The following is a 28,000-nucleotide window of genomic DNA, read 5'->3' as shown; positions in this document are numbered from 1 at the left end:
CCCGCCGCGCCGGCTGAGCGATGCGCTCTGCCGCTCTGCCGAGCGAGCCTGTGCCGGTCCGTGGGCCGCCGAGCGAGGGGTGAGCGGGACCGGGAATCGGGAATGGGAGTGGGAATGGGAGTGGGAGTAGGAAAGGGAGGGGGACTGGGAATGGGAATGGAGCGGGAACGGCACCCGCCTCCGGCCTGCGGGGGCCGGCCCTGTGCTGAGCGGGCCCCGTTCCTCCGCGCCCCTCCGGCTCGGCCCGCGGTGTGGGGGCAATGGGCCGCCCCGTCAGACAGGGGCTGCCGAGCCCCCGCAGTCCTGAGGCTCGGGCCGGAACGGGGTCCTGAGCTCCCCCTCACTCACACAGGAGGGGTGCTGAGCTCAGCCCTGAGGTGCTGGGCCCCAGCGGGGCCCCGATTCCTCCCCCCACATTGCCACAAAATGTCACGAATGTTGCCACATTTGCCCTTAAGCGTCACCCACTGCCAGTATTTCAGTCTCATGAAGGTGAATTGAGGTTACAGTTACCTAAAAGCGTGTTTGTGTTTGCTCTTTCCTCTTGAAAAGCAGCTTTGAAGTTTTCCAGGTAGCCCTTGGTTTTACAGCTTACCATAAAGCATCCAAACCCAGGACAAACGAAATTCATGGAAGTAAGAACTTTTCCCATGCTGTGGAGGTTTTCCACGGCTGCAGTATTTCTGTGCAGGGTAATCCTGAGTAGGATTGGATATTGCAGGTGTAACAGACTGTGGCTGGCATGGAAAACGTGGATATATCCCATCTCTTGGGACACAAGAACTAGGAGAGTATCAAATGTCGCTTGCAGGAGCTAAGCCCAAACCAAAATCAGGTGGTTCATTAGTCTGTAGGTATTGTGGAATTCCTTGCTGAATTTATTCCCTCTTTGGGTGATAATAGACTCATTAAACCTTTGGTCTGAACAATTGTGGTTATCCTTACATGCCTTCTGACATTTCCTAGGTGTCCAGTAAGGGTGAGAACCTCACCCAGAATCTCTCTTCTTCCAAAAAAAAAATGCTGAGTTCTATCCCATCACAAAATTTCGGCCAAAAAAAAAATTCAGTCTGTCCTAAAGTTCTGGGCAGAGAGAATGACAGGAAACCAAATCAGCCATGATTTTTTTTTGGGGGGGGGGGGGGGGGGGGGAGAATCCATTATGAGATTTCTCACAAAAACAGGAGTTCTTTATTGAGAGGGGAAATAAATCTTTAAGCAATTGGAGGGGATTGTATGACAGAAGGGGATGGCTTGAGGCTCTTTTTTTTTTTCCCCTGTTATTTTAACACACTGTTTCTTTAGTCATTGCAATTTTAGGAGGAATTTCCCTTTTAAATTTGCCTCAATATGTCTTAGCTCCACCCTCCTTCATTCAGTAAAGATTAGCATGTCACGTACTTTATCCAAGATAAAACTGGGCAAAAGCTCTGCATTCCCTTGTCAGAACTCGAGTTCAGGTTTTCTAGGAAAATCCTAGGAAGTACAGGAGATTTTCCCCCAGTCAGTGGTCTTTTTGGGTTGGTCTTCCACTTTTCTTGTGCCTGTGACTTAAAACAAACATGTATCCTAAATTTTCTGTAGAGGACAAAAAAAATTCCAGTTACTCTAAACGTGGTGCAGTCAAGTCTAAGCTGAGTCTTTTTATTATTGAATTGCTGAACTGTGTTTATTCTAAGCTTCTTTCTTTTTACTTTTCTGTGTTGAATTTTAGATTTACCCAGCATGTCTTCACTAACAGAGAAGGACAGACCAATTGTTCAGCTGTTACTCAACGCTGGCACTTGCCCGCGATGTATTTTGAGGTTTTGCTGCGTGGGATCACAGATGCTTTATAGACATCCACACAAGGTTTGTCCTTCATTGTGTTCTTGGGCTCTTTGCCTGAGAGGAAAAGGAGTTATGAAAAACTGTGCTTTTTGCTTTGATGGAAAGGAAATTTACATTAAATTGCAGAATTGGTAGGAGGATGCCACTGAAGAATTGAGAGCACTGGGTAAGGATAAATCAGAGAAACACGGTGTTATCAGACATCCTTTTTAGCTTGCTCTAATCCCCTGTCTCTGTGCTTGTGTCTGCTGGTGTCTGTCTTGATTGTTTCACCTTTGTTCAAGTTTAGACTCTCCAGAATTAATTTTTAACATCTTTCTTCCCTATCCTTTTCCGTTTTTTATCAATTATTTGAGGAGTGTTTGTTCATTTTGCCCTTTTTTGTTCTTTTGCATCTCTACCTGATTTTCCTCTGAGTTGCAACAGCACAGTAACTGCTGTCTTCCTTACTGAAAACCTTTTAATGAACCCTTCTTCCTGAGCTATGTCCTGTCTCTCATCCTTCCAGGAATCAGAGACATGGAGGTAATTCTTAATTTTTGAAGGCTTCTCTCCCGACACAAAGTTCTTACTCTGTGTGTTTCATTTCACACCCACCTGTGTCTGCTCCCTTTTCTTTTTATTATAATGGCCAACTCTCTTCCTGGGCTAGTGGAGTTGGAGGAATCCAATTCTAACATAATCTAAATGACAAGAAAGCACTAAATGTCTCTTTTCATTGAATAATGATGGGGCAAAGATAAATGTGTTTGTGCAAGTCTGGAAAATGTTTTTGTTCTTGGATGATAAACGAGTTGTTCAGCAATATTTTCTCTGGAAATTTCTATTTTGAGAGAAATGCAGCTTGGAGCTGTTGAATTGTGTCTTAAAGATGTCTTTGGGTATAAATTCCAAGTTGTTAATTCCATATACTGAGCCTCAACTGGAATAGTACTGCCTTATGGAATTGTGTTTGTTAAAGAGGAGAAAACAACCACAGTGCGATTGCTCTGTTTGTGTTAGGATTTGATGAAGGATTTACAGGAATTTCTGAAAAACAATCGGGAAAAAGAAGACACAGTCTCTTGGGATGTGGCTGACCCCCCTTGTAAGAGAATCAGACTCGAAGACAGGGAGGAAGGTGCTGATGATGTGAACCACAACGGAGCCATCCCGCAGATTCCTGAGGCTGGCGATGGGAACGCCGCAGTGGAGAGCTCGGCTGCGAAGGTTTGCAACGTGTGTTTGGGAATTCTGCAGGAGTTCTGCGAGGCTGACTTTGTTAAAAAGGTACATTCTTAGCCTTTTGAGCTACTTTTTTGGAGCTTGTGTATGTTGGGGCCTACGGGATAGAGCTGCTGACTGAAAACATTGTGCAGTTTTTTTGGTTTTTTTTCCAAAGGGATGTTTTCTCTTTCTTTTGAAAGAAAGAGACCAAAAAACAAACCAAAACATTTGCCTATTTGGGATATTTGGAATGTAGATGGCAGCATTCTACTCCGTCCTGCTCCTGGGCAGTGTTTGCACACCTGTGCAGCTGGGAAGTTGCATCTGTGGTGGGACTGAATTTTGCCCAGACTTTGCATAGAGGCACTTTTTAAAAAATAGCAGTGCAGGTGCAATGGAATGACTGCAGGGAGCACACTTTCCTAAGAAAAGGACTAACAGATATGTGGTTACATGAATTTAGTAGATGGCCTGAGGTTCAGCTGCTTTCAAGGGAAACCTCAGTGGAACAGGCAACCTCTCTTCACTTTTTTATGTGACAGGAAAATGAGGAGTCATCAAGTGCTGTTCTCTGAACTACCTGTTTCTAATACAGCATGAACCCATCTTTAGGAAGTACCACAGGGGAAGAAAATGTTTTGGTGGTACAACAGGTTGTGGATAACAGAGAAAATGTGAGTTAGGAGAGAATGTGGGCACGGAGTGTTGCAAACACCATCTCTGAGCAATCAAATTGCTCATGTGACAAACTGAAATATCAGCTAGAAAACTCACACTGGCATCTGAGATGTTTAACAGGGTTTTGATTGAAAAGGATTTCGTTTAATAGCAGGAATGTGTCAAAAATGGGACTAGACAGAAAGCATAGTATGTAGTTTCTGTTGTTGCAGAACATAATTGTATCTTTTTTGTTTCCATTGGCAGAATATGTATCTTTTTACAGAATCCACTGCTAGTGTTTGTTTCAGAGTTACTCTCTTCTGTAGCAATGGAAAATCTGACAGCACTTGTTAAGGCACCACAAAACCTAAATATTTGATACATAAATTTCCTTATCTGAGATGCTGATTTCACCTAAAATTTCAATATACAATTGGCCCTGGCCTTAAAATAGTGAATTTGATTGTTTCATAGCACTAAGGATACAGTTTGTTAGTAAATTTTTTTAACAGGACAAAAAAGCTTATATTTCAATAAGTTGTTAGTGATTACTCTGGTTTGTATTTTGGGCATCTCTCTGAATGTATGTTAGCATGCATGAATTCACAGTGATTATGTAGAATACAGATTATCAAGTTTATAAAATTATAAAGATTAATATTAAGCTCCTTCTCTTACAGGTGTGCCAAAAAGTTAATTCTGCTGACTACCAGTTCACCAGTTTTGTATTTTCTGTGTCACTACCCCCACAGCTGTCTGTTAGGGAGGTAAGTAACTTAAATAATTAAATACATATTTAAGAAAGTAACTGTGGTGTGCACGAGCTGGAGGTGGTTTAATTTTTAATTGTTACTGGCTAAAAAAAACAAAAGCACATGCTGGAAGTGGAGTCTGCTCTCCCCTTCCTTGTGGGTGAGTATTATTGTAATTAATAAAGGGCCTGAGTCACTTCAGTTTTCAGTTAGCCCAGGAGTTACTTTCCATCTGAAAACCTAAAAGGAGTTTGTTTAAACCCTCAGTGAATTGTTCCCTTTGGTGCAGATGCCAGCCCTGCTGTGAGGATCTTCTTGGAGACACAGCTGGTGCCTTTCCAGGGAGAAATGAAAACTGGTAGTGCAGAATGCAAAGGAAGGAATTTGAGAATGAACTCTTGAGGTGTTCAGCATTTTACGTGACGGGAAAAGACACTCAGTTGTGAGATATTTTGCAATCTTCCCCTGCTTTCTGATATAAAATGATGCAAAAGTACTGTTCTAAAAGTGATGCAAAAGTGGTGTTTTAAAGAGCACCGTGTAAATCGGTGCAATAGATGCCTGCTGCGGTTAAGATGTGGTGGAAGCTTCAGTGAACATGGCAGAAAGAAGCATAGGTGGTGTTGGATTTGTATGTAAAGCTGTGTTGAGGCCTCCTCTGCTCCCACACAGTTTGTTAAGTAATCTACTGCACGTGCAGTGGTGATTTGTGCTGTTAGTTGTGGCATCCTGGGCAAATGCCACTCTCACAGCTGACAAATACTCTGCTCCTAAGTCTTCTGGAGCATAAGATTCTCTGCTTCCCATCCTAAATCGAGCATCATTGGTGTGTTTGCTTTGTTCTTTCTGGCTGGGTGAACTGCCCTGATTCCCATTTTGGTTTTTGATGCCTCTAAAAAGTGAGGTGTGTCATAAAGCACTTTCAGGCTAGGTGAGTATTGGGATGCCTGTGGTGCTCTGGGAAACGCCAAACGTAGGTCAGACTTCACCAAGTTTTACTCCAGCTTTAAGCCCGGTGTAAGCTGAGGTGTTCAAAGAGCACCGGGTGTTTGCAGGAAGCCTCGGTAGAGGGTGGTGTTGCGTTGCAGTTCAGGCGAGGGATGTCCTCACTGCCTGGGCCTTGCGTTCCAGCAAAGCAGCACTGCTGGGCACAGCCAAGGGAGTAAGAGCTGTGCTGTGCGCCCACGAATCAATAGATGGAGTGAAATGAGCGAGTAGGAAGCTCCAAAACCGGATCTGTTCCCTTTGGAAGCAGTTTTGGTTTGACTGGGAGAAGGTTTGGATTAAGAAGTTCCTGCTGTCCTTTCTATTCCTTGCCTCCAGCCTTGCCAAGTGCTAAAGCAGCTGTTTGCTCTGACTGCAGGGGTGAAAAGGGGTGATGGTGGAGGAAGAACTTTAAAAATCACAGGGGTTTATTTACCTCCTATCCCTTTATCACTTAAATAATTGGTGAGAACCTGTTTTACAGCCACAGAAAGGCAGCAATATAATATGTAAAAATGTCTGAAAATATCAAAATCAGATATCAGAATATCTCAAAATGCTTTGTGCTGAAAAGAGGTCATTTGTTAAATTCTGCTTTTAATTCTTTGACCTGCTCTGTACAAGAACATGTGTAATCCTATCATCAAAGGACACCCAAAGGCAGCCTCTCCCACTGCCCTCGGGTGTGACACACAGGTTTTCTCCATCATCTTTTTAACAAAAAAATCAGAAACTGCCTTTCAGTATTACCTTCAACTCATTTAATTATGGCAGTTGTCATCCTGCCAAGTCTAAAATGTACGAGGGGAGCTGGAGAAGAGCGGGACATAAAATCTACATTTGCATAGTATTTGTATCTGTGATGCAAGGAAGCAATTGCCTCCTTCCACAAGTAGGAGATTTGATTGAAATAAATCATAAATACGGGAGTCCCAGGTTTATGTCAGACAACTCTATTAGAATATGAAGTGAGTCGTGCCCTTCAGAAGGGTGACTGTTGGCTCTGTCTGTGGTCTCAGTTGTGATCCATCATCCTGGTGCTTGCTACAAGGACATTGATGCAAATAACATCTGTAGTCATTACTCCCTGTAGGGGCTGCCTGTGCCTCATCCTGGAATTCCCCATCTCCAAGCTCTTTTCTCAAACCACGCTGTGGCTGGGATTGCACATGGTATTTCAACTGTTGCCACTAAGCTCCCTCAGACAGCACCAGAATGATATCCTGCAGCTTGTAATCAATACAGCACCTGAGCTGCTGTATTCCAGAGATGTGTTTGCTGCTAAGCACTGCCCTGCAGGCTTCAGCTCTGTAATGAGCAGTCTTCATTTTCAACCCACTTCGCAAACATGAAGTAATTACGAAGTAGAGGGATCTGATCCCCTGCTCCACGTACAGCTGGGAGAGAGTGGAGGGGTTTGGCTGGCTTGGTGGTTGAATGCGATTTGGAATTTGGGATCTTTTGGCCTCTGTGCTTGCAGTACCCTCATCTATTGTTTCCCCTTAATTGAAGGGGGAAAGTGATTTCTTTAATTCTCTTTCAGCTTGGAAATCAAGAGAGAGAGGAGATGAAATTTGACCTGTGGTCTCATTTTAGCATAGCTGCTCCCGTGCAGAAGTTTTGCCTATTTTGTAGTTTTATCCCCAGAAAACAGGGAAGAGGAGTGAGATTAGCCACCCCACTGAGCCCCAACCCTGCATGTGCTCTAAATCAAGGCATGGGAGAGGTTTCTTTGTAAATTGGCATTTGTCAAATGCAGATTCCTAGGCCCAGTTCTGTGGTTGTCATATCCTCTAGTTCAGAGCTACGTTCAAGGAATTTCAATTGAAGCTATTTTTATTTATGATTTTATCTGGGTTATTATGCAAACAGGATTACGAGATACTTCAAGTAAAGCAGCCTTACTCATACTGTCTACAAATGCAGGATAATGAATCATGGTGGATCTGAGCAAACAGCATTTCATCACTACAACTGCATTTGTTTCATTCAGCAGTGTGGGGGTTTGTGTATCATGGATCTAACAAAGTTCGTGTCCTCTCTCCACCATCCCTCTTCCCTCTTAATTTCTAGCACTGTTTTTAGGGTTCCCTCATTCTTTTAGATGGACTAATGGAAGGCTAATAGACTTGTTTTTTTGATTGAGCTCCTTATCAGCATGGAAAAGGGATCTATGATGTGGTTCCTTCTGATATCCATGTGATCCTGGCCCTGCTTCCTGAAGTTTGAGACCTGTTCTCAAACCTAATCCTTATAATTATTTCCTTGACAAGGGAGAGTAATTCTTGCAGCAGTGTTTGGGGGAGGTTATGCTTTAAGCACTGTATATGAAGAATGAAAGACAGGGAAGGGATTTAAAAGTCTGCAGCCTACAGATTGAAAACTGTTTCACTGTGGCTGTTTCAAATCAAACAACTTGATTTTTGGAATTATCTTCAGTGAGGATGGTGACACAGGCTGAACTAGTTAAGTGGTTTCCTGCCAGTCCTAATGTATTTTGTAGTTGTTGTTAGTAGAGAACTGAAAATGTTGTTGTGCTTCATTGTAGGAAGTTTTGAGGGGAGTTTTTCTCTTTGTACTAATTGTTAGTGAACTCAAGCATTTGTACTAAAAACTCCCTCTGATTTCTAGAATTATTCCTCTTGTTCCTCACGTTTTCCATATTTAACCTATTCTCCTAAACTAAGTGGTGTGCTTCAAATAAGGGGGTAATTCTGGGATTACCATAAGAGCAAGTATATTTTTAATTTCTTTCTTTTTTATAATGGATGATAGCTGAATTTGGGGTTTTATTAATTTATGTCAATCAGCTTTCATATACCATTCATTTAGACACTTTTTTAAAAATTTCTCTGTATGGAAGACAACTAATGACTTAAGAGTCTTTTTGTAGATACAGTATTGATAGCAAGTTCCAAACAGTTTAATGAAACCTCTTTTGTTTTTTTTTAAAGCCAGATAGGATTTGAGGTGAAGAGCAAAGTGATGTCTTAGAAATAAAAACAAACACCAATTCCATCTTTCCACTTCTGAAGCAAAAACTAAATTCCTGATACTTCCTTTTAGTCATGAGTTTTTAAAACACTTCTCCTTTTGCAAAGAGTCTCTCAGATTGTTGGGAGTTCTGAGCCTTAATTTCAGTTGCTTTTGTTTTTTGCTCTCTTTTCCCTGGGCATGGCTGGTGACCTGCAGCGTGCTGCTTGGCTGGGGGTGAAGCAGGAGATGAGGTGAGTAATGGCTTTTGCTGTCTGTCTGACAAGACCTCTTCATACAAACACCATTTGTCTACATAAATGTTGATTTTATAGCCCAGTTTACCTGATGCTTACAAAGAATAAGGTGGCAGCTGGGTTTTGTGTGTTTGGTTTTTTCTTTTTTCCCTGGTTGGACCTTACTTGGGGTTCCTTATCTCTTTTGCTCTGTAAGTTCCCAAACAAGTGGTTTGAAATGCATCTCTCTCTTTCTCAGCTTTTCTCTGGGCAGGCTCTGTAAAGACTTTGGCAACTTTTGATCTCCCAGCAAGCTCTGGCATCAGTTTCCTCAGTGCACAGAAAAAAAAGTGCATCTGTTTTACTTGGCAGTAGTTACTTAAGTTCCTCTTGAAATACTGTATGTCATGTATCTATTTTTGACAGACCCCTGTGCAAGTTATTATTTCTTTGTGATTCAGAAATCTGGGCCTTCCCTTGGCAAAGGATGACATTGTTCAGCTGAAAGAAGCTTATAAGTGGATTATTCATCCCCAGTTGTCAGAAGAGTTGGGTGTTCCTGCTGATGGAAAGGTCTTGTATAAATAACAGAACGCCTTTTTCTTTGGTTTTTTTATTCTTTTTTCATATGTGTTTGTGTGTGTATATTTGTACACTTACACACATGGTGGGGAAATAAAAATCTATCCTGTTTTCCTTATTAAGAGAGAAACAAGCTGAGTGGCTCCTAAATTCACTGTAGGAAATTGGGGGGGGAAATTCTTTTAACCAGAGATCTCCAAGTGTGCGTCCTGAGGGGCCCAATCTTCATTTTTGTACACACAGATCATTGCATCTTCTGAAACCACCACAGCCTTGTGCTAAATCTCTTGTGCTGCCATCCTCCTTCTGTTAATGAGACTTTTCCAGTTGTCTCCTGTTCCGGGATCCCTGTTTTGCGGAGGCTGAAGAATGCTCACACATTCCTTCCTTGCTCTCCTGTCAGTGCCAACACTTGCTACTGCTCTGGGAGCTCAGTTGTTCAGGTTCTGTGGGTAAAATATATTTCTGAAATGAACTGAAAGAGAAGAGACTGGTCCCTGTTCACTTTAATGAGCACTAGAAATCGGCTTGTTGGGACCTGCAACACCCCTAAGTAGGCAACAGAAATGTTTTTTTCAAGCTGTTTTCAACTTGAAGATTCTGACTAATATCCTTAAAATCTTTCTGAAAGGCGTTGACTGAACATGGCCATCAAGTGTTGCCAAACTCAGGAGCACCTTGAATCATCTTGAATGTAAAATTTCTGCAGTTGTGGCTGTCTGTAGTTTTTACTTGTCACCAGCCATAGCACTGACCCCAGGAGTAGATTCACTGAGTCTTTATGTTGATTTGTCAGCTTCCACAATAATTACAGGCTGTGTTTTCCCAGGAGTGCTAATTGAAAGCATCCCTTTTTTCTTAGTGAAGAAAAAACCCACTCAGTTACTCTGAAGATGATGCAGGAAGAAACAAACTTCTTACATAGCAACTTAGTAAAAGCTCTACACCACTTAGGCACTGAGCCACTCCAGACATCCCTGTACCATAAAAGTTGTTTTTCTCGTGCCCTTTATCTACAAGGCACTTGAATATTAGCCAATCTTTTCAATAGCCCTCCTGAGATGTTCTGGTATCTGAGTAACACAAGTAATGAGTGTTGTTTGCCCAAGGCCAGAGAGGGAATTGGGGGTAGAATTGAGATTACGCTGGAGGTCCTGGGCTACTGTCAATCCACGAGGATGTGTTGCCTTTCTTTGCCCCAAGGCCATGCAGGCACTGCAAAGGAAGCCCCTGACAAAATTTTACAGTGGTGACTACAGCAGGGTTTTTATCTGTATTGCACTGCCAGGAGGGCTCTGGGGTTTAGTGACCGTAATAGGCTTTGAGCCTTGGCTGCCTCTGCCCTGGCCCTGCACAGGATGGGACCAGTGCAGGTCACTCATGGCTGTGAAGTGCTCTCACATCATCTCTGGTGACTTCAGAAAGGCAAGTGCTGCTCTGGCACGCCTTTTAATGTCTTGAAACATAAATAAATGGGTTACTGTCTCTGTTGCCTCTACTGTTTTCCTGAAACTACAATGTGGGTACTTGAGAATATCCTGCGTGGTTGTTTAAAAAACTATTACCACCCTCTTGTTATTTTTTCTTTCTTTTTAATTTAGAGTTTGTTTGAAGTTAGCGTGGTCTTTGCTCACCCAGAAACAGACGAGGAGTGCCATTTCCTGTAAGTTTTTCTACAAGTAACAAAAGATCTTTATCTAAATGTTGTGCAATATTGTTGGTTTGGATTTGTTACAGAGGACAATATGCCATGTTTATAAACTAGACTGTGGCCTGCATCTAGATTTCCTCATATCCATATAAAGTTGCAGAGCTTGAAGTTACACCAATTCTGCTCTTTGATGCCAATAAAAAAATATCATCCAGAATTCTGATTTGAGCTGGAAGGAGAGCATTCAGATGAGTTGTTCATTTTCAGCCCTTCTCAAAGTCATTCCCTGGATCATTTTTAAAAATTCAAACCATGTAACTGCAGGTGGGGAATCTTTTGAGGTTATACATAGGTTTTCCTCCTCTTGTAAGACACATGGACAGGAGGGAGGGCTTAGAAGTGAGTTAATCCAACGTAGCTGGTTGATGAAAACAAACAGAACTTCCCTGGCCACTACACACAGCCTCTGGCCTGGCCCAGTAGGGCACCTGCTGTACACAAAGAAGCAAAACAGTTCTGTGAATTTAGCTGCCATTTGATCTGATTTCTCAAAATCTAGCTGTAGTATATTCTGGATAATTAGGGTCACTCTTCCTGTTTGTTGGTGCTTCCTGGAAAACTGAAAGTTTCACTCAGTTAATTTTCACCTACTGCAAGCTCTTAGCACAGAAAGACGCTCAGCAGAGACATCTCTGCTGAACAGTGAATTCACTTCTTGAGGCTGGAGATTTGTCTCGCAGCCTTTATTTATTTCCTGATTTCTCTTCTGGCAATTTGTGATCTTTGAGTGCTCAATCCACCACCTTCTTGGTTTTCCACAACTGCATCTTTAGTTTGTCTTGAGGTGGGGGATGAGGGAATGGAAGCTTGGGAAGGAGCAGGTATTAGGAACAATGATAATCAGTGTTTGCTGAACATCTTTCCTTTCCAGCTTCTTCAAGGCTGGGCAAAAGAGGGAGAAAATTGTAGGGGGCCAAACTACAGTTCTCAATAATGGTACCTTCAATCCTGTAAGAACTGAAGTGTTTCTGGATCCTTCACCCTTTTGTTCTCATTTATTTAATTTTACTTCCTTCATCTGAAACCTATTCCCTGGTATTTTCAGCTCATCCTTCCATCCTTTTTCTGGCATTTCAGGAATATTGATGTGGAACATGCTATGGTGCCAGTGCTAGTGCTCCAACCAGAGCAGTTGTAGAGGTGAAAGCTGTAAAGAAGTTCCATTCCACATTCCAATTACTCAGGTTTATTCCATGTGACCTGACAATATCCCTTTATTTGCCTTCTCTTTGTAGCACACTTAAACAGCAATTAAGGTTTGAGAGGCTTTCTGAAGTAACAGCACCTTACCTAATTTAATTACGCGGTGGTTCCTGAGGTGCCAAGGCATTCTGCTTGTGTGAGTGGCTGGCTCTGGGCACATTCTGAGGCAGTGCTTTGGTTTTGATGTGAATATGATAAATTTGGCAATTGTCACAGGAATAGTGACAGTCATGGATTTTATGGAAGCAAAGTAGGACTTTGTCTCAACCTGGAGAATTTTTGGATTGGATTTCCAAGCATGGCATCTGCAGTTTCTCTCCTGCTCTTACACAGTTGTGTGGAGGTAGCTGTGCTGAAATGACCCAAGATTGGATTGGCTCTTGTCAATTCATATTTGGAGATATTTAAGGGTAAGGTGATACTGAAATTCTGGAAGAGGGAGTTTGCGCTGCTTTGTGTCGCAGACTGGCCAGGGAAGTTGTTTGTATAGAAACTGCAAAACCTGCTTCCTTAGAGTCTGAAAATAGATACAGAGGTGTTGAAAAGCATCAGCAAGAAGTGATAAATTGGGTTGAAGGTCAGAAATATCTCTGACTGCATACACAGAAATCCAGAAATCGTCTCTGACTGCATACATGGAAATCCACTAATAGGAAGAGCAACTTCCTCTACACTACTCAGAAAAAATGTTTCACTGACTTGGCTTTCACTTTTGTGAAACAGCCAGTAGTTTCCTTTTGAACAGGCAAAGCACAAGTGGTGTGAACACCTGGGGCTACTTTTTCAGTAGGAAATTGAATTTTCCTCTCCAGAAGGGACAGTTTGAATCTCAGGTTTGTAGTAGGCATTGTCTAAGAGCAGCAAGTACAGATTTCAAGGTGTCAGAAAATCTTGCCTAAAACTTAAAACATTAAACATGACCTTTATTGAGAAGGATTGGAAAGGACTGAAAGCTAAACTTGTGTGCTTTTCCAGCCCTTCTCAAAGCTGAGACACAGTGGTGTTGGTCAGAGCAGAAGAAGAGAGCTTTGTCCATGATTTCTCTGGATCAAGCAAGGCACATCTCGCACCATTTGTGGTTTAGGATAAAGGGAATTTGAATTAGCTCTGAGCTAAGCTGCGGAAGCGAGACACTGGCTGTATGGGTACAAAAACCATTCACGTGCTGTGCTTGTGAGTCTGCCTGTTTATTTCTTTCTCTGTAAGAGGAGCAGCTAATTTTCATTTCTGTGTTTAGAGCCACAGCCTGCCCAGACTGTTTCAAACCAGCAAAGAACAAACAGGTAAGATCTCCAGCACTGTATTTCTGTTCAGACATTCAGAATTTCACAGCAGTAGCTACAACTTATCTGGGTATTCAGTCAGTGCTCAATGTCTGGTTTTCCTTCATCAAAAAGCTCTCCAGTTTTCAATTGTCTGAAAATAAAGTTGTCTCCTTTATTCACTTCACAATTCTCAGCTGAGGAAAACCAAGAGCTTGGTGCTTTTCTTTAGGTCATTCATTTTCCAGGCTGTCTAAAGGCCATAATTTTCGGAATGTCCTCTGTAAATACCTCCCTTAAGATCTAGGAATTTGATTGTCATGCATTAAAAGTAGCATAAAAGATGATCCTCAAGCTCTCTGTGGGTGAAGCAGTTCAGATAAGTCACATTGTGAAGATGAGACTCGGCAGCCAAAAGGGAAACGATCACTCTGTAGTTTTCATGTCCTCTGATCTGAATGAAAGCCAGGATGCATGCAGGATGGTTTTATCCTCTCTGCCTCTGGAGGAGGGGGGGAAAGAAAAGGGACCTTGCCACTTGTTGCAGACCCTGAGCACACACACAACCATTGACGGAAAGGGGGACATGTGAGGATAAAAAACCAGTCGGAGGGAAACTGATACAAGTGGGACAGTTGATGTGATCAGAGGGAGAACAAGTAACTTCTGTGAGAAGCCATTGCAAGGCCTTTTATTCTTTCTGGTGAAGAGTCTGCCAACGTTTGGCAGAGGCAGAGTCTGGCCCAGGAATTCTGCTGACTCTACTCCACCTGACCAATAAACGCCACTCTTTTTTTAGCAGGGCTGTATTGTTATAACTCGCTGCTTGCTGTCCTTTAAAGGGGGGAAATCCCACATAAGGAGCTAAACCAGCAGGGCCTGGCTGTTAAAACCACATAGGCAACAAAATGTAGGGGAATCTAAAGAAAAATACCAGCTCTGAAGAGCTGTCACAGGTTTGTCCTTACAAAGAAGCTGGGCTTCAAGGGCTGTGTTAATCAGAGAAGTGGTGTAAAAACTGGCTTCTGAGGGAAAATTTCTGTGCTGTCTGTAGATAGTTATTTAAACCTGCTGCTGCTTGCAGGGCTTTCCAGCTCATCTGTTCTATGAGGAAGGGAAGTGCTATTATCTCTAATTTATGCTTAGAAGGAGAAAGAGCAGCTTTCCAGAAGACACCCTGGAACTCTGTTTAGAGCCAAGACTTGAATTGTCCCAAACAGTGACCCAGTATTTTTTTTTTTTTTAAATTTTTTTCCCCAAATCCCCAGTCCAGTTTGCAAAAAAGACACCATTAAATTGGAAATTCAGCAGACAGCCATCAGGGCAGTCCCGGGGCTGGAGCCCATGCCTGGGAGGAGAGGCTGAGGAACCTGGAATTCTCTAAGGTTCTTGGTGAAGGCTTTGGGGAGGATCCAGCTGAATCTCCTGCCAGTGCCAAAAGAGATGATCGAGAGCAGGGAGCCAGGCTGGTCTTCACAGAGCATGACTGGAAGGATGAGACACAGCAGGAATATGCTGAAATGAGAAGTTCAGAGGAGATGCAAGAAAAAACATTTTACCTTGAGGGAACTGAGAGTGGAGCAGGCTGTGGAGAGAGGGGCTGCAGGCTTGGTAGATTTCAAGACCTGACCATGCTTTGATTAGGAGCTTCATTTAGAGACCTTCTCCTGCGCTCAGCCTTCCCAGAGCAGGATTTCACCTCAGCTGTTGCAACGCTTGTTTCTCGTGTCCTAGGAACATCAATTCTCACTGGCGTTACCCCAGCAGCAGCAGCTGCACAGAGCTTGGCAGTCGTGGCTCCTGCTCCTGCTGCCCTGTCATTGCTGCTTTTGCTGCAGCCTGGGAGTGGGAAGCTGCTTGCTTTCCACAGGAGGAACTGCCCAGCCCCACCGTTCAGAGCCCTTAGTTCTGAGAATCAATCAACTTTTGAACTTCAGAAACAGATTCCTACTCAACAGGCTTATTTTCAGCAGAACTACCTGTCTGCTGTCACTGGCATAAAAGCTGGGGCTTAGGTATATTTAACTCTTGAAAGTGAAGCTGGTTTAGGTTCATGTTCATGGATTTAGGATTCTGTTTTTAAACTGTTTTGCAAATTTGGACCTGGGCTCCAAGTGAGCAGTGACAAAACTGCACAGTGTAATCCTATCTTTGCTTTTCTTAGTTCTTGACTCATTTTTTAATTTCACTGTGCAGTCTGTTTTCACCAGAATGGCAGTTATAAAAGCCCTGGAGAAGATAAAAGAAGAGGATTTTCTCAAGTAAGTATATACTGAAACTATTTCTTAGTACTGTGCTTTTGTATAGAATTAGGGAGGGGAGGAAAATAGTCAGTGGGCAAGTAGTGGTAGGGTGGCTTTAAAAGAACTTTTGACTGTTTAAATTCTGTTGGTTTACTGGTTAAAATGTGTTTTCTTTCTGGCAATAGAAAATCACTCCTGATCTTTTAATTAAAAGGATTATTTTGAACTTTAGAGTTTGTAAGGTAAGCTTCCCTTTCCAAGGAATATTCTCATAGTTCCAAAATGTTAGGAGGTGAGTTTTAGGAAAACACCAAGTGCTGTTAATATGGTAAAAATCACACACGGTGGGAAGCCAAGAATTGACACTTTTTACTGCTCTGATGATGCTGCATCATGTTCTGGTAGTGACAATATATTTTACACTGGTTTTACTTTCAATGCAGGCATTTTCCATGTCCTCCAAGTTCACCAAAGAAGCTCTGTGATGCTCCGGAAATTCAGTGCAATAATGGTGCAGTTTTTGTGGCTGGTAAAGCAATCCATTTATTTGCTGCTGTGTTTTGAAGAGAACTTTGTAACACTGCCCTGAGACCCAGAGGATTCTTGCTGTTTGTTAATTCCTGTAATGAAGTGTAGGGAGCAAAGAAACAAATCCAGCTCTATCCAAGAGTGGTTTGAAAGGGGAAGAAATTATATTTGACCCCTGCTGAAGATATTTTTTTTTGTCAAAAGTTAGGCATTACGGATCCCCTCAGAATAATGGTTTGGGAAAGGCACCTCTGCACCAAAAAGCTCCCAGCAGTGCTGTTCACTTCCTTGGGTTTTGATTTGGATTCAGGGGTTTTCACCATCTGGGTTTCTCTGCATATTATCCCATCCAAGACTGCAAATCTTAATGGGATTTATAGAGGTTTGGGTGAGACAGGTAGTGCAGCAACACTTGGGTGCCCCTGCGTTGAGATGATTTAACTTCTTTATCGTCTGCCTGCCAGAGTATCTGCCCTTTTTCTAATCCTTTGTATGAACAACTTATTTAAATACATGCAAACTGATTATTATTAAAAAGAGCCCAACCTGCAATTTAAATACAACATACTATGATGATAAAAATCCTGAATATAGAGAAATGGAAAATGAAAACATGCAAAAGTGAATGGCAGGGTAGCTGATGTTCAGCATATAACCATTCCTATTTTTAATTACTGGTTAGACAGCTAGATGTACATTTTCGTGAATCCAAGATATCCAGCTCCTTATAGGCCTTTCCAAACACACTGTTTTATTTTAGGGTGCTTTTTGGGATAGTTTTATCAGAATTCAACAGTATGAACAGCAAAACAGAGGGTTTGTTTTCTGCCTGTCATTTAATACTGCTCTTGTCATTTATAGTTTATATCTTGCTCCAACAAACAAAAATCCAGGGAGGTATTTAATTTTTGAAGAACTAAGTCCAGAATAGAATTTATTGAGTACAGTGCAGATATTTTGCTTTTAATAAATGAGATGGGACCTTAATTTGTAAGCACAACATTGTCCTCTTGACCTTACCTTTGATGTTTAGTGATCACTTCCCACCCCAACTTTCTTTAAGGATTATGGGGCTGTCAAAGCAAGAAACACCTTCTGGTTTTTTAAACCTACTCTTGTTCAGATCAGAAGTTAAAATTATTAGAATGGGGAGCTGAGAAAAAAAGAAAAAAAAAAAGCAAACCTTCTTCTCCTTTTTCCATTTTATGGAAAGAGAATTTAGCAGTGTGAGGTTGCATCTGAATGATGAGTCATCCTACTTTCATTATTTGCCCCAGTGAAACTGTTACTCAGTTTCCCCATTTGTTTGTGTCGCTTTTTCTGCAGCTCAAACTGCACGGAGGAAACATTGTTCGAGATAGGAAAATATGATACGAAACTCCAAACCCCTGAGATGTCAGAGACACAGAGAAATGCACAGAGCTGAGCTACTCTGTCATTTTCTCTATGCAAAGTTTCAGGTTGAAAGTGGTTTAAGCAAGGGGTTGCTCTTTGGCCTTTATGAATTATTTCCTTACTTTGGGAATATTTTCAGTTCTTATCAAACCTGTCCATAAAAACGCTCATATTGGTCATCCACATCAGGCTTGTTCTTTGATTATAGCCTGTCACGGAGGTGCCATGAAAACGTCCCTGGGATCATCCAAGGATGCCAATCTCTTTACATAGCACCTTCTCAAGACTCCTGCCATTCCTCCTCATTTATTATTGGGACTTTTTGCTCCTTGCATGGTGTTCCTTGTAGTGAGCCAAAGCATTTTAGTGTGGGTTTCTTTTCTTAAGCCTTCAGACAATGGCAGAACTGGCTTGGAACCTAGATTATTTCAAACAGGAGGGATATACCTGGAGGCAGGACTGCAGCCACAGGCTCCCTAAGTCCATCCTAAGTGGCCATCCTGGCTACTGCCACTCTCCTGGCAAGGAGAAAGAAACTCTTCATGTTTCTTACCTCGATTCATTTATTTTCCTCAGTGTATAAAGTTCTCTGAATCCAAATCAGAAACCAAGCCACATGTGTTCCATAGTGCTGGTGTAATGCTCCTGCCATAAAAGAAGCTCGAGCCTGTCAATTTATTGTCACAAAGCTCCCATGAAAGTTAAATGTGCTGTGCAAGAGTGCAGCTTTTGCTCATGGTCATAGAATGATTAGAAATACTGTGGTTGTTTTTTTCCAGGAAGATACAACAAATATTCCAGGAATTTACCTCAGACTCCCTGGATTATTGATGGGGAGCGGAAGCTGGAGTCTTCAGTGGAAGAATTGATTTCAGAGCATCTCATGGCAGAATTCAAGGCAGACAGTAAGAATTTAGGAGATCTCCTACCACACACATTTTTCATCATTACTAGAGATTTTTTTCTTGGTAGCTACCCACTTAATATGGGAGTATAATGGAAAAAACCATGTTTCTTTATCCTCTCTTATCCTTCCAAGTCAAAGCTTGTGAACTTTATTTAGCTGTGATCTGGGACTAATTAGATCCTTTTATCGTGCTAAAGTAGCTTTTCAGTGGATCTGATGATGCAAATATGTTGGTTTCATGTAGCAGTGTTTTTACCTAACCAAACTTCTTAACCGTTGGTAATTCATGAATTACTTGTACCAAGGAGGATTTTGCCACAGGTATTTCACAATATCTGCCTGGCTTTTGACCCCTTCATGTTTCTTACCTCGATTCATTTCTTTTCCTCAGTGTATAAAGCTCCACAAGCTAAATGCTTATCCAGGGATTATCCAGATGAAATAATCACTGCCCATCATTTGTCATCTAACAGATGTGGAATTAGAGACATAGAAGGCCCAAGGAAAAACTGCATTAAATATTAGTTTGGAAAAAAACCTGCTGCTTCCCCCTCCTCTCCTCCCAATGGATATGGTTAGTCTGGTTGTGGCGGCCTCATTCAGGCCAAGGAATTGGGAGAGCTCTTCAAGAAACTTGGGAATAACAGGAACTCTCACAGTTTGTAAAGTGCAGGCTTCGGTTTATAAAGACAAATCTTTGGAGCATATTTTGCAAACAAGTTTAGAAAGAAAATATTTTGCCTTTTAAAAGTTGTAGAGAGTATTAAAAATGTAAACTTAAAGCTCACCTGCCTTGTTCAAATCTGTTATAGGCTTTAATTTTAGTTCCTCTGGAAGAGAAGATGTGGATGTAAGGACACTAGGCAATGGTAAGGCTTGGAAGACCCCTTGTGAAACACAGAGATGAAACGGGTGTGTGGAGCTCCTCTAACAGATCCTGCTGAATGCCACTAGGCATGCTTTGGAATTTTATCTCAGAAGCAATTTAGTGAAACTTACATATTTATTCCCAAAGACCAAACAGCTTCATAAAACCAGCTTGAAACAGGAGCCCTTTTTCAGTGGCCTTGGCTGCATGGAAAGGCATAGTTAGTTACCAGTATTTTATTTTATTCACTCCCTACTTTTAAGCCCTTTATGTCAGACTGATTTCTCTCTTGTTTTCTGTTGGATCCTTCTAATTCCCTCACTGTGACTGCAGAGTGGGGGAGCTTGTTTTCTTTATGAACTTGAGTCCCTTATAAAGGTCAGCTGCTTTCCAGCGTGCTGAAGCTGCTGTAGCCAAGGGAGGAGGGAAGGAAAAAGTAAAAATGAACAATTCTGTGTTTCAGTTGCTGTCTGATTTGTAGTGTGATTCTTGGCATTGCTTGTGCTGGGGATTGTCCAGGCCCTGAGCACAGAGTTACAACTCTGGCAACAGATGTTGAGCTGAGGGAGTGGGATTTAACATCGCCGTGCACCTGGGCATTGCTGTAGGTGACAGAAAATAAGCTAATTAGCTTTTTTTCTTATTTTATTTTTCAATTAGCACAGACTTGTACAAGATGTCTTCTGGGAAGTCATAATTTGCACTTATTGCTGATACTGGGGTTTAGTAGCCAAAAAAAGGTCCCTTGTTTCTTCCCTTCCATCTGATGCTCCATCCCTCAGCCCGCCAGTCCTCTCCCTGTTTGTGTAGCAGCAGAGCGTCTTCACACCTTGCAGCCTTCCTGTGTAAACTCCAGCATTAATTTAGAACAACATGTTTTTGTGTTTTATGCCTGTGCCTGTTGCCAGGAAGGCCCTTTGCAATCGAGCTGGTGAATCCTCGCAGGATACATTTCACCGCGGAGGAGATGAAGAGGCTTCAGCAGGTAAATCACTGGCACCTCACGGAACTCGTAAAGCACGTGCTGCCTCTCCAACCCAGCAGCTCTGCTAACTGATTTCTTTTTTAAATATCGCAGGCAATTAATGACTCTTCAGACAAAATACAGGTTCGAGATTTACAGCTTGTCACCAGGTCAGTGTTTGTCGTTGCTGGCGAGGGATTTCAAAGCGACACTCGGGGGGGAGTTGGGAAGTGTTCTTGCTCACAGCCTTGTATAATTATGCTGATGTTAAGTGAGTCATTAATTTCTTTTGTTTAGAGAGGCGATTGGTCGTATGAAGGAAGGTGAAGAGGAGAAGACAAAGACCTACAGTGCCTTAATATGGACAGACAAAGCAATACAGAGAGAAGACATCGCCTTTCTAGATGATATCAAGGTAGCAGGAGCTCTTGTTGCTGATTTCAATGGTACCTGTCCTGATATCCCAGGGAAGAGTTAAATACATGCACTCATGGGCCTATCTCTTGCTCTGTGCTTGGTTTTTGTGGTTTTTTTTTTTTTTTTAATCAGGGTTTCTCTTGCTGTAGGGACTTCCATACCACCCTTCTTCCTTCCCCAGTCACTCCAGCAGGACAGGGGGCTGGCTGATAGCAGAGACAACAAATCTTTGTGTAATGTTCACCTCCCAGGAGACCAAATCATCAAAATCAGTGGATGGGAGAGGAGGAAACCTGGTACCTGCACCCCTTGACCTTAGATAGTGTCCTGTGTAAGTGAGAGGGGCAGAGAAGCTCTTCTGTTCTGCTCTAAAGCCATTCTCCCACAGCTGCAACCATTTGGAGGTGGAAGTGTCTATGACAGAGTGCAAAGAGGCCTCAGGAAGGCTCAGCATGTGCAGGAACGAGAACTTTCTCCAGATGTTGGCCTGATGGAGAAGTGGGTTCAGTTTTTGGTGTGTTGCACCATTTCCTACAGGACTTGCCAACAAGCTCATTCACAAAATGAGGGCTTGAGCAGTTGCAGCTCAGGCAGACAACTGTTGGAAGCTCTTCCTTTAGCTTCCCTTGCTCCTGAGAAGTTGCCTTTCAACCTGCTGCATCTCCTTTGGGAAAGGGAGTTGGGAATGAACTTTTGAAAAGACTGTTCTGAGATCTAATCTCATTTAAGGCTTTTTTTCCCTCACTTTTATTTCCAGGGGGTTGGCTGTAGTTTAGACAAAGCGTTTTGTGGGTGGGATTTCTTTTTCCTGATTGCCCTGAGGCTCTGAGTGAGCTGCCAAATCCTGGAGTCATTCCAGCAAAGGTCTATGGAGATTTCAAGGTTATTCCTCTGTATTTGTGATTGCATTAGTTTGTGTTCATGTGAGATCTCCCTTGGCCTCTGAGAGGGCTGCCCTTTTTCCTTTGATAAACTTGGAAAAAACGGGTCTTGCCTTGAGATTACTCAACTACCAGAACAAAAGATAAAAAAGATGGGACTGGTTAACAACACACAATTCCTACCATCTATGCAGCGTTTGCACATTCCCTTCCTCACGTTTTTGGTTGCTTCTTGTACCAGGAGTTGAAGCTGGAGCAGAAGACCCCGCTGCGGGTGCTCCACCGGCGGCCTCTGGCTGTGCGCTGCCGGCTCATCCACACCATGAGGTCCGAGTACATCGACGAGCACCACTTCCGCCTGCACCTGAAGACTCAGGCAGGAACGTATCCTTGGTGCCCTGACACAAGGCAGGTGCCAAACAGCCTCCTGATGGGAGTGATTGGGATAATGGGAAGTTGCCTGCTCTGGTGGTTGCGGTGTTGCAAAATTCCTGCTCTCCGGCAGTGGTGTTGCTGCACAGTATTTGCTTTTACGTCACAATTTCACACTGGAGTTTTCATAAAGTATGTGAGAGATATAAAAATTGTGCTGCTTAAAAATACACTTCAGCTTTTTCTGATTTAACTGAGAACTTTTCACCTCCAAAAAGGAGCTTTTCCACAACATTTAATGCGCTTCAGGGCACACTGGAGATCACTGCTTCTTAAAAGTTACAGTTGTGTCCTAAAGTCACCACTCATTTTGGAATGAAACAAAATAAAGGCCAGCAGTGCAGCAGGCACCAGAGTCAGAAGCCAGGAATTAGGAGCTCTCTTAAAGATAAGTATGGGCTTAAGAGGATATTAACTGAGAAATTACTTAGAAGTAAAAAAAAAACACTTCACCCCCCCCGCCTTTTGATTTCTTTGGTGTGGAATCCACCTCTCCTCAGCCAGTATTTCCAGCTACATTAAAGAGTTTGTGCACGGAGACTTTGGGAGAACAAAGCCCAACATTGGGTCCCTTCTGAACAGAACTGCTGACATTCTGGAGCTGGATGTAGAAGTAAGTTGTTTGCTATTTGTCTTTTCCTGGAAATTACTAAGGGAGTTGCCCTTGTGAGATGCTTTCCATGGAATTGCTCCAAGTGGATCAACATTCCTTACCACAGGACACATTTCCTACTGCTACTCTCCTTTGTAAATGCAACCCAACAGTGAGTGATGCTGTCAAGAAGTAGCAGAAGGAGTTGTGATTCTTTTGGTATCTGTAAAACACCAACTCTGCTGCTTTTTTCCCCCTCTGCTTTTCTAGTCTGTTGATGTTGACTGGCCTCCAACCCTGGCTGATTAACTTCTGGAGTTGGGATGAGGAAGCAGCAGCTCCTGGGCAGCAGCTGGAGACCAGATACTGTGCAGTGTTACAGCCTGGGTGCCAAGGGTGTCCCTGGAACATTTGGATCATGTTGATCTGGCAAAGGATACCCTTGGACCCTACTTTACACACTCTGGACCAGGTAGTGTTGGTTCAAGCTCTAGCCTTACTTTTATTTCTTCTGTACATAAAAAGGTTTTGGGAAGCCAGTGTATATAACCCTCCATCAAGCCAGATTTTATTTTAAACTCTTTATATGGGATACTACAGCATTCCTTGTGTGGATGCAGGTAGCACTGAGTTACCTGAAACCCACTCACAACCTTTTCTGAGCGGTTCATGCAGGAAATCCCAAAAGGCAGGGAGACTGCAGCCAGCAGGACAGCGCCTGGAGCAAGTCTCCCTGAGACACTGACTGCTTTACGGCCAGTGGCAGTAGAGATGAGCAAATTTCTCTCTCAAAGTACTTTTCAAAGGGAAAAAAAAAGCTTTCAGAGGAAAACTTTGCACTTAAAACCAAGGTTTTCTCATTTAAAAACATTGGGGATGCTTCCTAGAAACAAGAGTTGTGGCCTCATCAGGTCTCTTGAGGAGTAGGAATTCCCCAGTGAGTCACACTATATAAAAAGATTGGGAACTCCTGGCAGTGGTGCATGATGGGAATCTAAAGAAAAACAGGAATACCAAGAATGTCGGAGTGCAGGCAGAAACAAAAGGTGCCACAGGATGTTGGTATCGAGAGACAGATAAAAAAGCTGTGATTTAGTAGCATAATACATTTTTTCTTGTACCTCACCTTGGATGGATGCCTGGAAGAGCTGAACACAGCCTAGGAACTTGCCTGGAATAAGGAAGATGTGAGGTTTTCTTTGGTTATTTTAAATATTTCATACTAAGCACCACCTACATATTTAGGAAGTAATTTTTTATACTTGTATCATGTTAATGCATTAGGGAGGTGCTTCCCTGAAGAACAGAAGAGAGTTAAACTATCAACAAGAAACTAAGGTTTGGAATTTCAGAGCTCTTTGTGAACATCTTGGGAATAAAGAGGGGAATGTTTGCAAAGACAAACCACTGTCTGGGGACAGGGAGGATGACTGGGATGTCTTGCCTTGAATTCAGTGATGCCAGGACCTCATGCTAGAAACAGCTCCATGAGAGCTTGAGATAGAGGCTCTAAAAGTGTTAATGAATACATTTTTAAGGAGCTCCTTTAAGGCTCTGCCTGTGCTGGGCTGTCAAAACTTGTGTCTGCAACATAAGTAATTCAGAAGCTCCTGTTTCTCTAACACAAAAATTTGATTCAGACAGCAATATTATTTTTGGTTTTAATACCAAAGCTCTTATGAGCAACAGATTCCATGAGCAGTTCTCAGATAATGATCTGCAGCTAGGAAGGAAGTGTCATTAATGATGGAAAACTAAAGAAACTGAATTCAGAAAACAAAAGAGAATTTCGTATCTGTGTGATTTCTTAAAACTCAAAGTGAGATAAAATATGATTTATAAATTCCATAAGCTACAAGGGAAAAAAATGTAAACAAGACTGTGCACTCTGGACACAACAGGCATGGGAAGAGCTGTTCCAAGGGGAAATGGAGCCAAAAGGGGGAAAGGGCTGCTGCCGTAGTGCCAAGGACACATGAGGCGCTTCCCTCTGCAGCTCCTGCTGCATGTGGGGATCCCAGGCAGAATCCAGGATAAACAAGGCCATAAAGATGACCCTCAAAGTGCTGAGCCTGAGCTCTTCTCTGGACCAGGCAGAGAGCTCCTCCCAAAACTCCCAAGCTGTTTATTTTTACGGTAAATCTGAAGTATCCAAATGGGGGGGTGGAAGCTGATATGCAAATATCCCTGAGCTCTTGGGGCAGCTCCTGGGCACCGATCATGTGCAAATATGAAACTGAGAGATGCAATCTGGGGGTCTGAACTTTGCTTCCAGTCCAGTTTCTGAACCATCATGTACCAAATATTGCAGCAATAATATTCCTGCTGTACTCGGGCCTTCAACCTGACTTTTAGGAGTTCTTTGAGTGCTCAAACTGGGTGTTTCGTGAGAGCAAGACTTCATCTTGTATTTCCCCAGCTGGACACCTCTAATGCCTCCCCCCTGCATTCTGGTTTTGCATCAGCTCAGCTGGGCCTGGAGAAAGCTGTACCAGCAGCACAGCTCAGCCAAAAGCATCTGTACCCTTGTCCCCTCTGCCCAAAAACTCAACAGCTCTGCCACAAAACCTGCTGAGGCAGATGAGCCCTCACGTGCCTTTAGGGTATTTTCTGCTCCCTGCCACCAGCAGCAGGGAGCAGAAAATACCCTAAAAAAACCCAGGATAAGCAACCAATAACCTACCTTCTCCCTCTTCCCTGCCTTTCCCATGATGAGGGATGTCAGGAGCTGAGGAGGTTGCAGAAGCTGAGCACTTGGTATAACCAGTTTTTTTAATTACCAAACCAACTCGTTTACAAAGGAAAACAGAACTTTGAAAATATTTAATTATACAGTAAAAACAAATTGTACTATAAAGAGCTTTCTATGAAGTGAGTAAAATGTTTACATTTAATATACTTAAAACTGAGAACTTCAAAAAAAAAAGAACTGAATAAACAACACATTTCAAACTTTGTGTCTTTAGTCTTTCTATTGCTTAAGAGTGTGGAGGAGAGGTGCAGAAGTGAGGAAAAACTGCTTTGAAACAGGGAGAGTCAATTCATTTTGTTGTGCACCTGGAGTTTGGGGAAGCAGTTTCCAAACTTCACCCGCCTGTCAGGTCTGTGTGATGGAATTCCAGCAGCACCACCAGAGTACTCCCAGTGCAGTGGATTCCTGCAGGGAAGGCATCCCTGCGTTCCTGTAAGCCACAGAGGGGTTCTGGAGCACCTTTCCTTGTGTACAATTCTACATCTCAAGTGACTTTTTTGATTTGGGGCTGAGTTTTGGACTTTTTATTGCTTTTTTTATTGCTGCTCTCATTGTGCAGTTTTATGTCACCGAAAGGTAACAACTGAGAGCCTTAAGCCTTATCTGCCCTAAAGAGCAGCTGTGTCACTTAAGAAATACTCAGACATTTCTCTGTGTTGCTTCTTAAAAAATAACAGTATAATGAAGTAGCCAAGGCCAGAGTGTCTTACCCAGCCAGTTACCTCCAGCTGGTGCCAGGAACAGCTCAGGCTAAGAGCGAAGACTGGGAATCAAGTGGGAGGGAAGAAGTTCTGGTTCCTGATACAGAGGATAGAGGAGTGTTTTTAATTAGTACTGACTGAAATGGCTTTGAAAGTTGTTAATAGAGGTGAGGCTGCAGCAAGGCAGCCTCTGGCTTTGCCCTCCTGGGAGGGGGTGGTACTGGGGAGGCAGGATCTGAGCCTTCTTTAAGCAGTCACTTGCATAGCAGGAAACTGCCGGGATACCTGAGGAAAGAGTAAGTGGATACTTTGGCTCCAGAGATTTCTGCCTTTGCAAATCTCACTCACATCGCAGCTACACACACACACGACTTGCAGAGCAATAACAGCTTCATTCCTAAAGCAGCAGGGGCATGGCTTGTAAAATAGTGCACTCTGGATGAAGTGCAGGCAAGTCCTCACTTTCTGTTCCTTTTCTTGTGCAGTGATTTCCTTTACAACAGAGCTCGACTATTTAAGAACTCAAACCTTCCGGTCTTTTTAAATATATCTAACAATGACATAGTCATTAAAAAAAATTTACGAGTAAATTTGCCTTCAAAGCAAATGGAGTGTGGTGACAGCGTGGAAAATCAATGTATGTTCTCATTTTAGGAGAAGAATATTTATAGAAAGGGGGTTAAAAACCCAAACCTTTCAAGTAAGTTGAGCAGAACTCAGACGTCATTAGATGAAACTGAACTAGAGTGCTCACGTGCAGGTTTTTTTTTCCTAATTTCTGTCCTATCAAAATTTAATTTCTATAGCAAAAATGGCTATTTCAAAACAACTTTAACCCTGTGAAGTATTTGAAATTTTAACCCTTCTGAAGATGCCAGCTTTTACAGTCCCCAAAGATAAGGAAGCTTTAAGTGTTAACAGTTCCCACTTCCGATAGCGCAAAAATATGTCTACAAGGTACTTTTAAGGTAGAGAACCCCAAACCCTACTCCCACCGCCCTCTTTATGGGCACCACTATGGGCTGCAATAAATAACCTTTAAGTTATACCACGAAACTTGCACAGCAACATTCTGAAAGAGAAAGCAGGGACTCCAGAAGGGTCAATTACTCCTCTCCACGCAGCGGCACCCGGGGAGCTCTATGTACCCAGCGCTGGCTCACGGGTTATAGCTCTGTAAAATGTTATCAAAGGGGAAGGACTGATAGAGCTCATCAGTGTGGACACCGTCGGTGTCATAGAACTGGCCGTCTGCCAGGCTGCCCTGGTGGCTGCTGGACAGTCTGGGTTCGCTCAGCACCTCCTGGTCGATGAAGCTGTAAACGGGGTCGGCCAGGCCGGGCTGCGACGCGAAAGTCGCGGCGCCGCTGCCCGGGGCGGCCGGGGGCAGCTGCAGCTGCTGCCGGTGGCTGCCCGCGCCCAGCACGGCGTTGAACTTCTCCAGGCTGATGCTGGTGCAGTTCATGTCGTCCGTGTCCATGCCGAGCATGCCGGCGCTGGAGGCGCTGCCGCCGGGCAGGCTGTGCAGCTCGGCGGCCGACACCACCGCCCCCGGCCCGTTCGTGCTGCCGTAGGTCCGGAAGAAGCCCGAGTCCTTCTCGTCGGGCCAGGCCAGGGCGCTGTCGTGGAAGGCCGGGAGGGAGCTGCTGCCCGGGGCGGCTGGCGGGGGCTCCGTGGAGAAGCTGTTGGGCGGGTGGGCGCCGAGCAGCCCGGCCGGGGCCGCGGAGCCGTGCAGCCAGCACGGGGACAGCACGTCCTGCTTGCCCGGCCCCACCGCCGGCGCCAGCTGGGAGCAGCCGGGGTACAGCTGACTCGTGTTGGCCAGGGCGCCTAACCCTGGCATCATCAGCGCGGATGGAAACATGTTTGGTTCTACGGAGAGAATGCCTCTTTTTAGGGTTTTTTTCCGAATTACAAATGG

At 43.3% G+C, this 28,000-nt stretch overlaps 2 protein-coding genes across 8 annotated transcripts in view; one reads left to right on the top strand and one right to left on the bottom strand.

The window, feature by feature from the left end:
• Nucleotides 1-25,579, top strand: PUS10 (pseudouridine synthase 10). Of its 3 annotated transcripts, XM_039568240.1 has the most exons (18): nucleotides 1-79; nucleotides 1,715-1,851; nucleotides 2,833-3,099; nucleotides 4,377-4,463; nucleotides 8,625-8,659; nucleotides 9,103-9,214; nucleotides 10,825-10,886; nucleotides 13,375-13,420; nucleotides 15,596-15,660; nucleotides 16,086-16,171; nucleotides 18,345-18,470; nucleotides 19,285-19,341; nucleotides 20,249-20,325; nucleotides 20,419-20,474; nucleotides 20,602-20,719; nucleotides 21,844-21,986; nucleotides 22,548-22,647; nucleotides 22,897-25,579. In XM_039568240.1, exons 2-18 carry the CDS (start codon nucleotides 1,726-1,728, stop codon nucleotides 22,933-22,935), a joined length of 1,602 nt encoding a protein of 533 aa, XP_039424174.1. In that variant the 5' UTR covers nucleotides 1-79; nucleotides 1,715-1,725; the 3' UTR covers nucleotides 22,936-25,579. The 3 variants fall into 3 exon arrangements, with proteins under 3 accessions (XP_039424174.1, XP_039424173.1, XP_039424172.1); XM_039568239.1 differs by having other exon boundaries at nucleotides 22,548-25,579; XM_039568238.1 differs by lacking the exon at nucleotides 22,897-25,579 and having other exon boundaries at nucleotides 21,844-22,638.
• Nucleotides 25,419-28,000, bottom strand: part of REL (REL proto-oncogene, NF-kB subunit) — a 44,166-nt gene continuing 41,584 nt past the window's right edge. For all 5 annotated transcript variants that reach the window (XM_010403008.4, XM_039568233.1, XM_039568237.1 and 2 more), the window contains one exon: nucleotides 25,419-27,951. In XM_010403008.4, the coding sequence (XP_010401310.4) occupies nucleotides 27,239-27,951 (713 nt within the window). In that variant the 3' untranslated portion in view covers nucleotides 25,419-27,238. The remainder of the gene's footprint in view (nucleotides 27,952-28,000) is intronic.

This window comes from Corvus cornix, chromosome 3 (assembly GCF_000738735.6).
Source record: "Corvus cornix cornix isolate S_Up_H32 chromosome 3, ASM73873v5, whole genome shotgun sequence".
NCBI lineage: Eukaryota > Metazoa > Chordata > Aves > Passeriformes > Corvidae > Corvus > Corvus cornix.
Note: the sequence above shows the minus strand (reverse complement) of the source record. Positions and strands in the feature narration are given on the sequence as shown.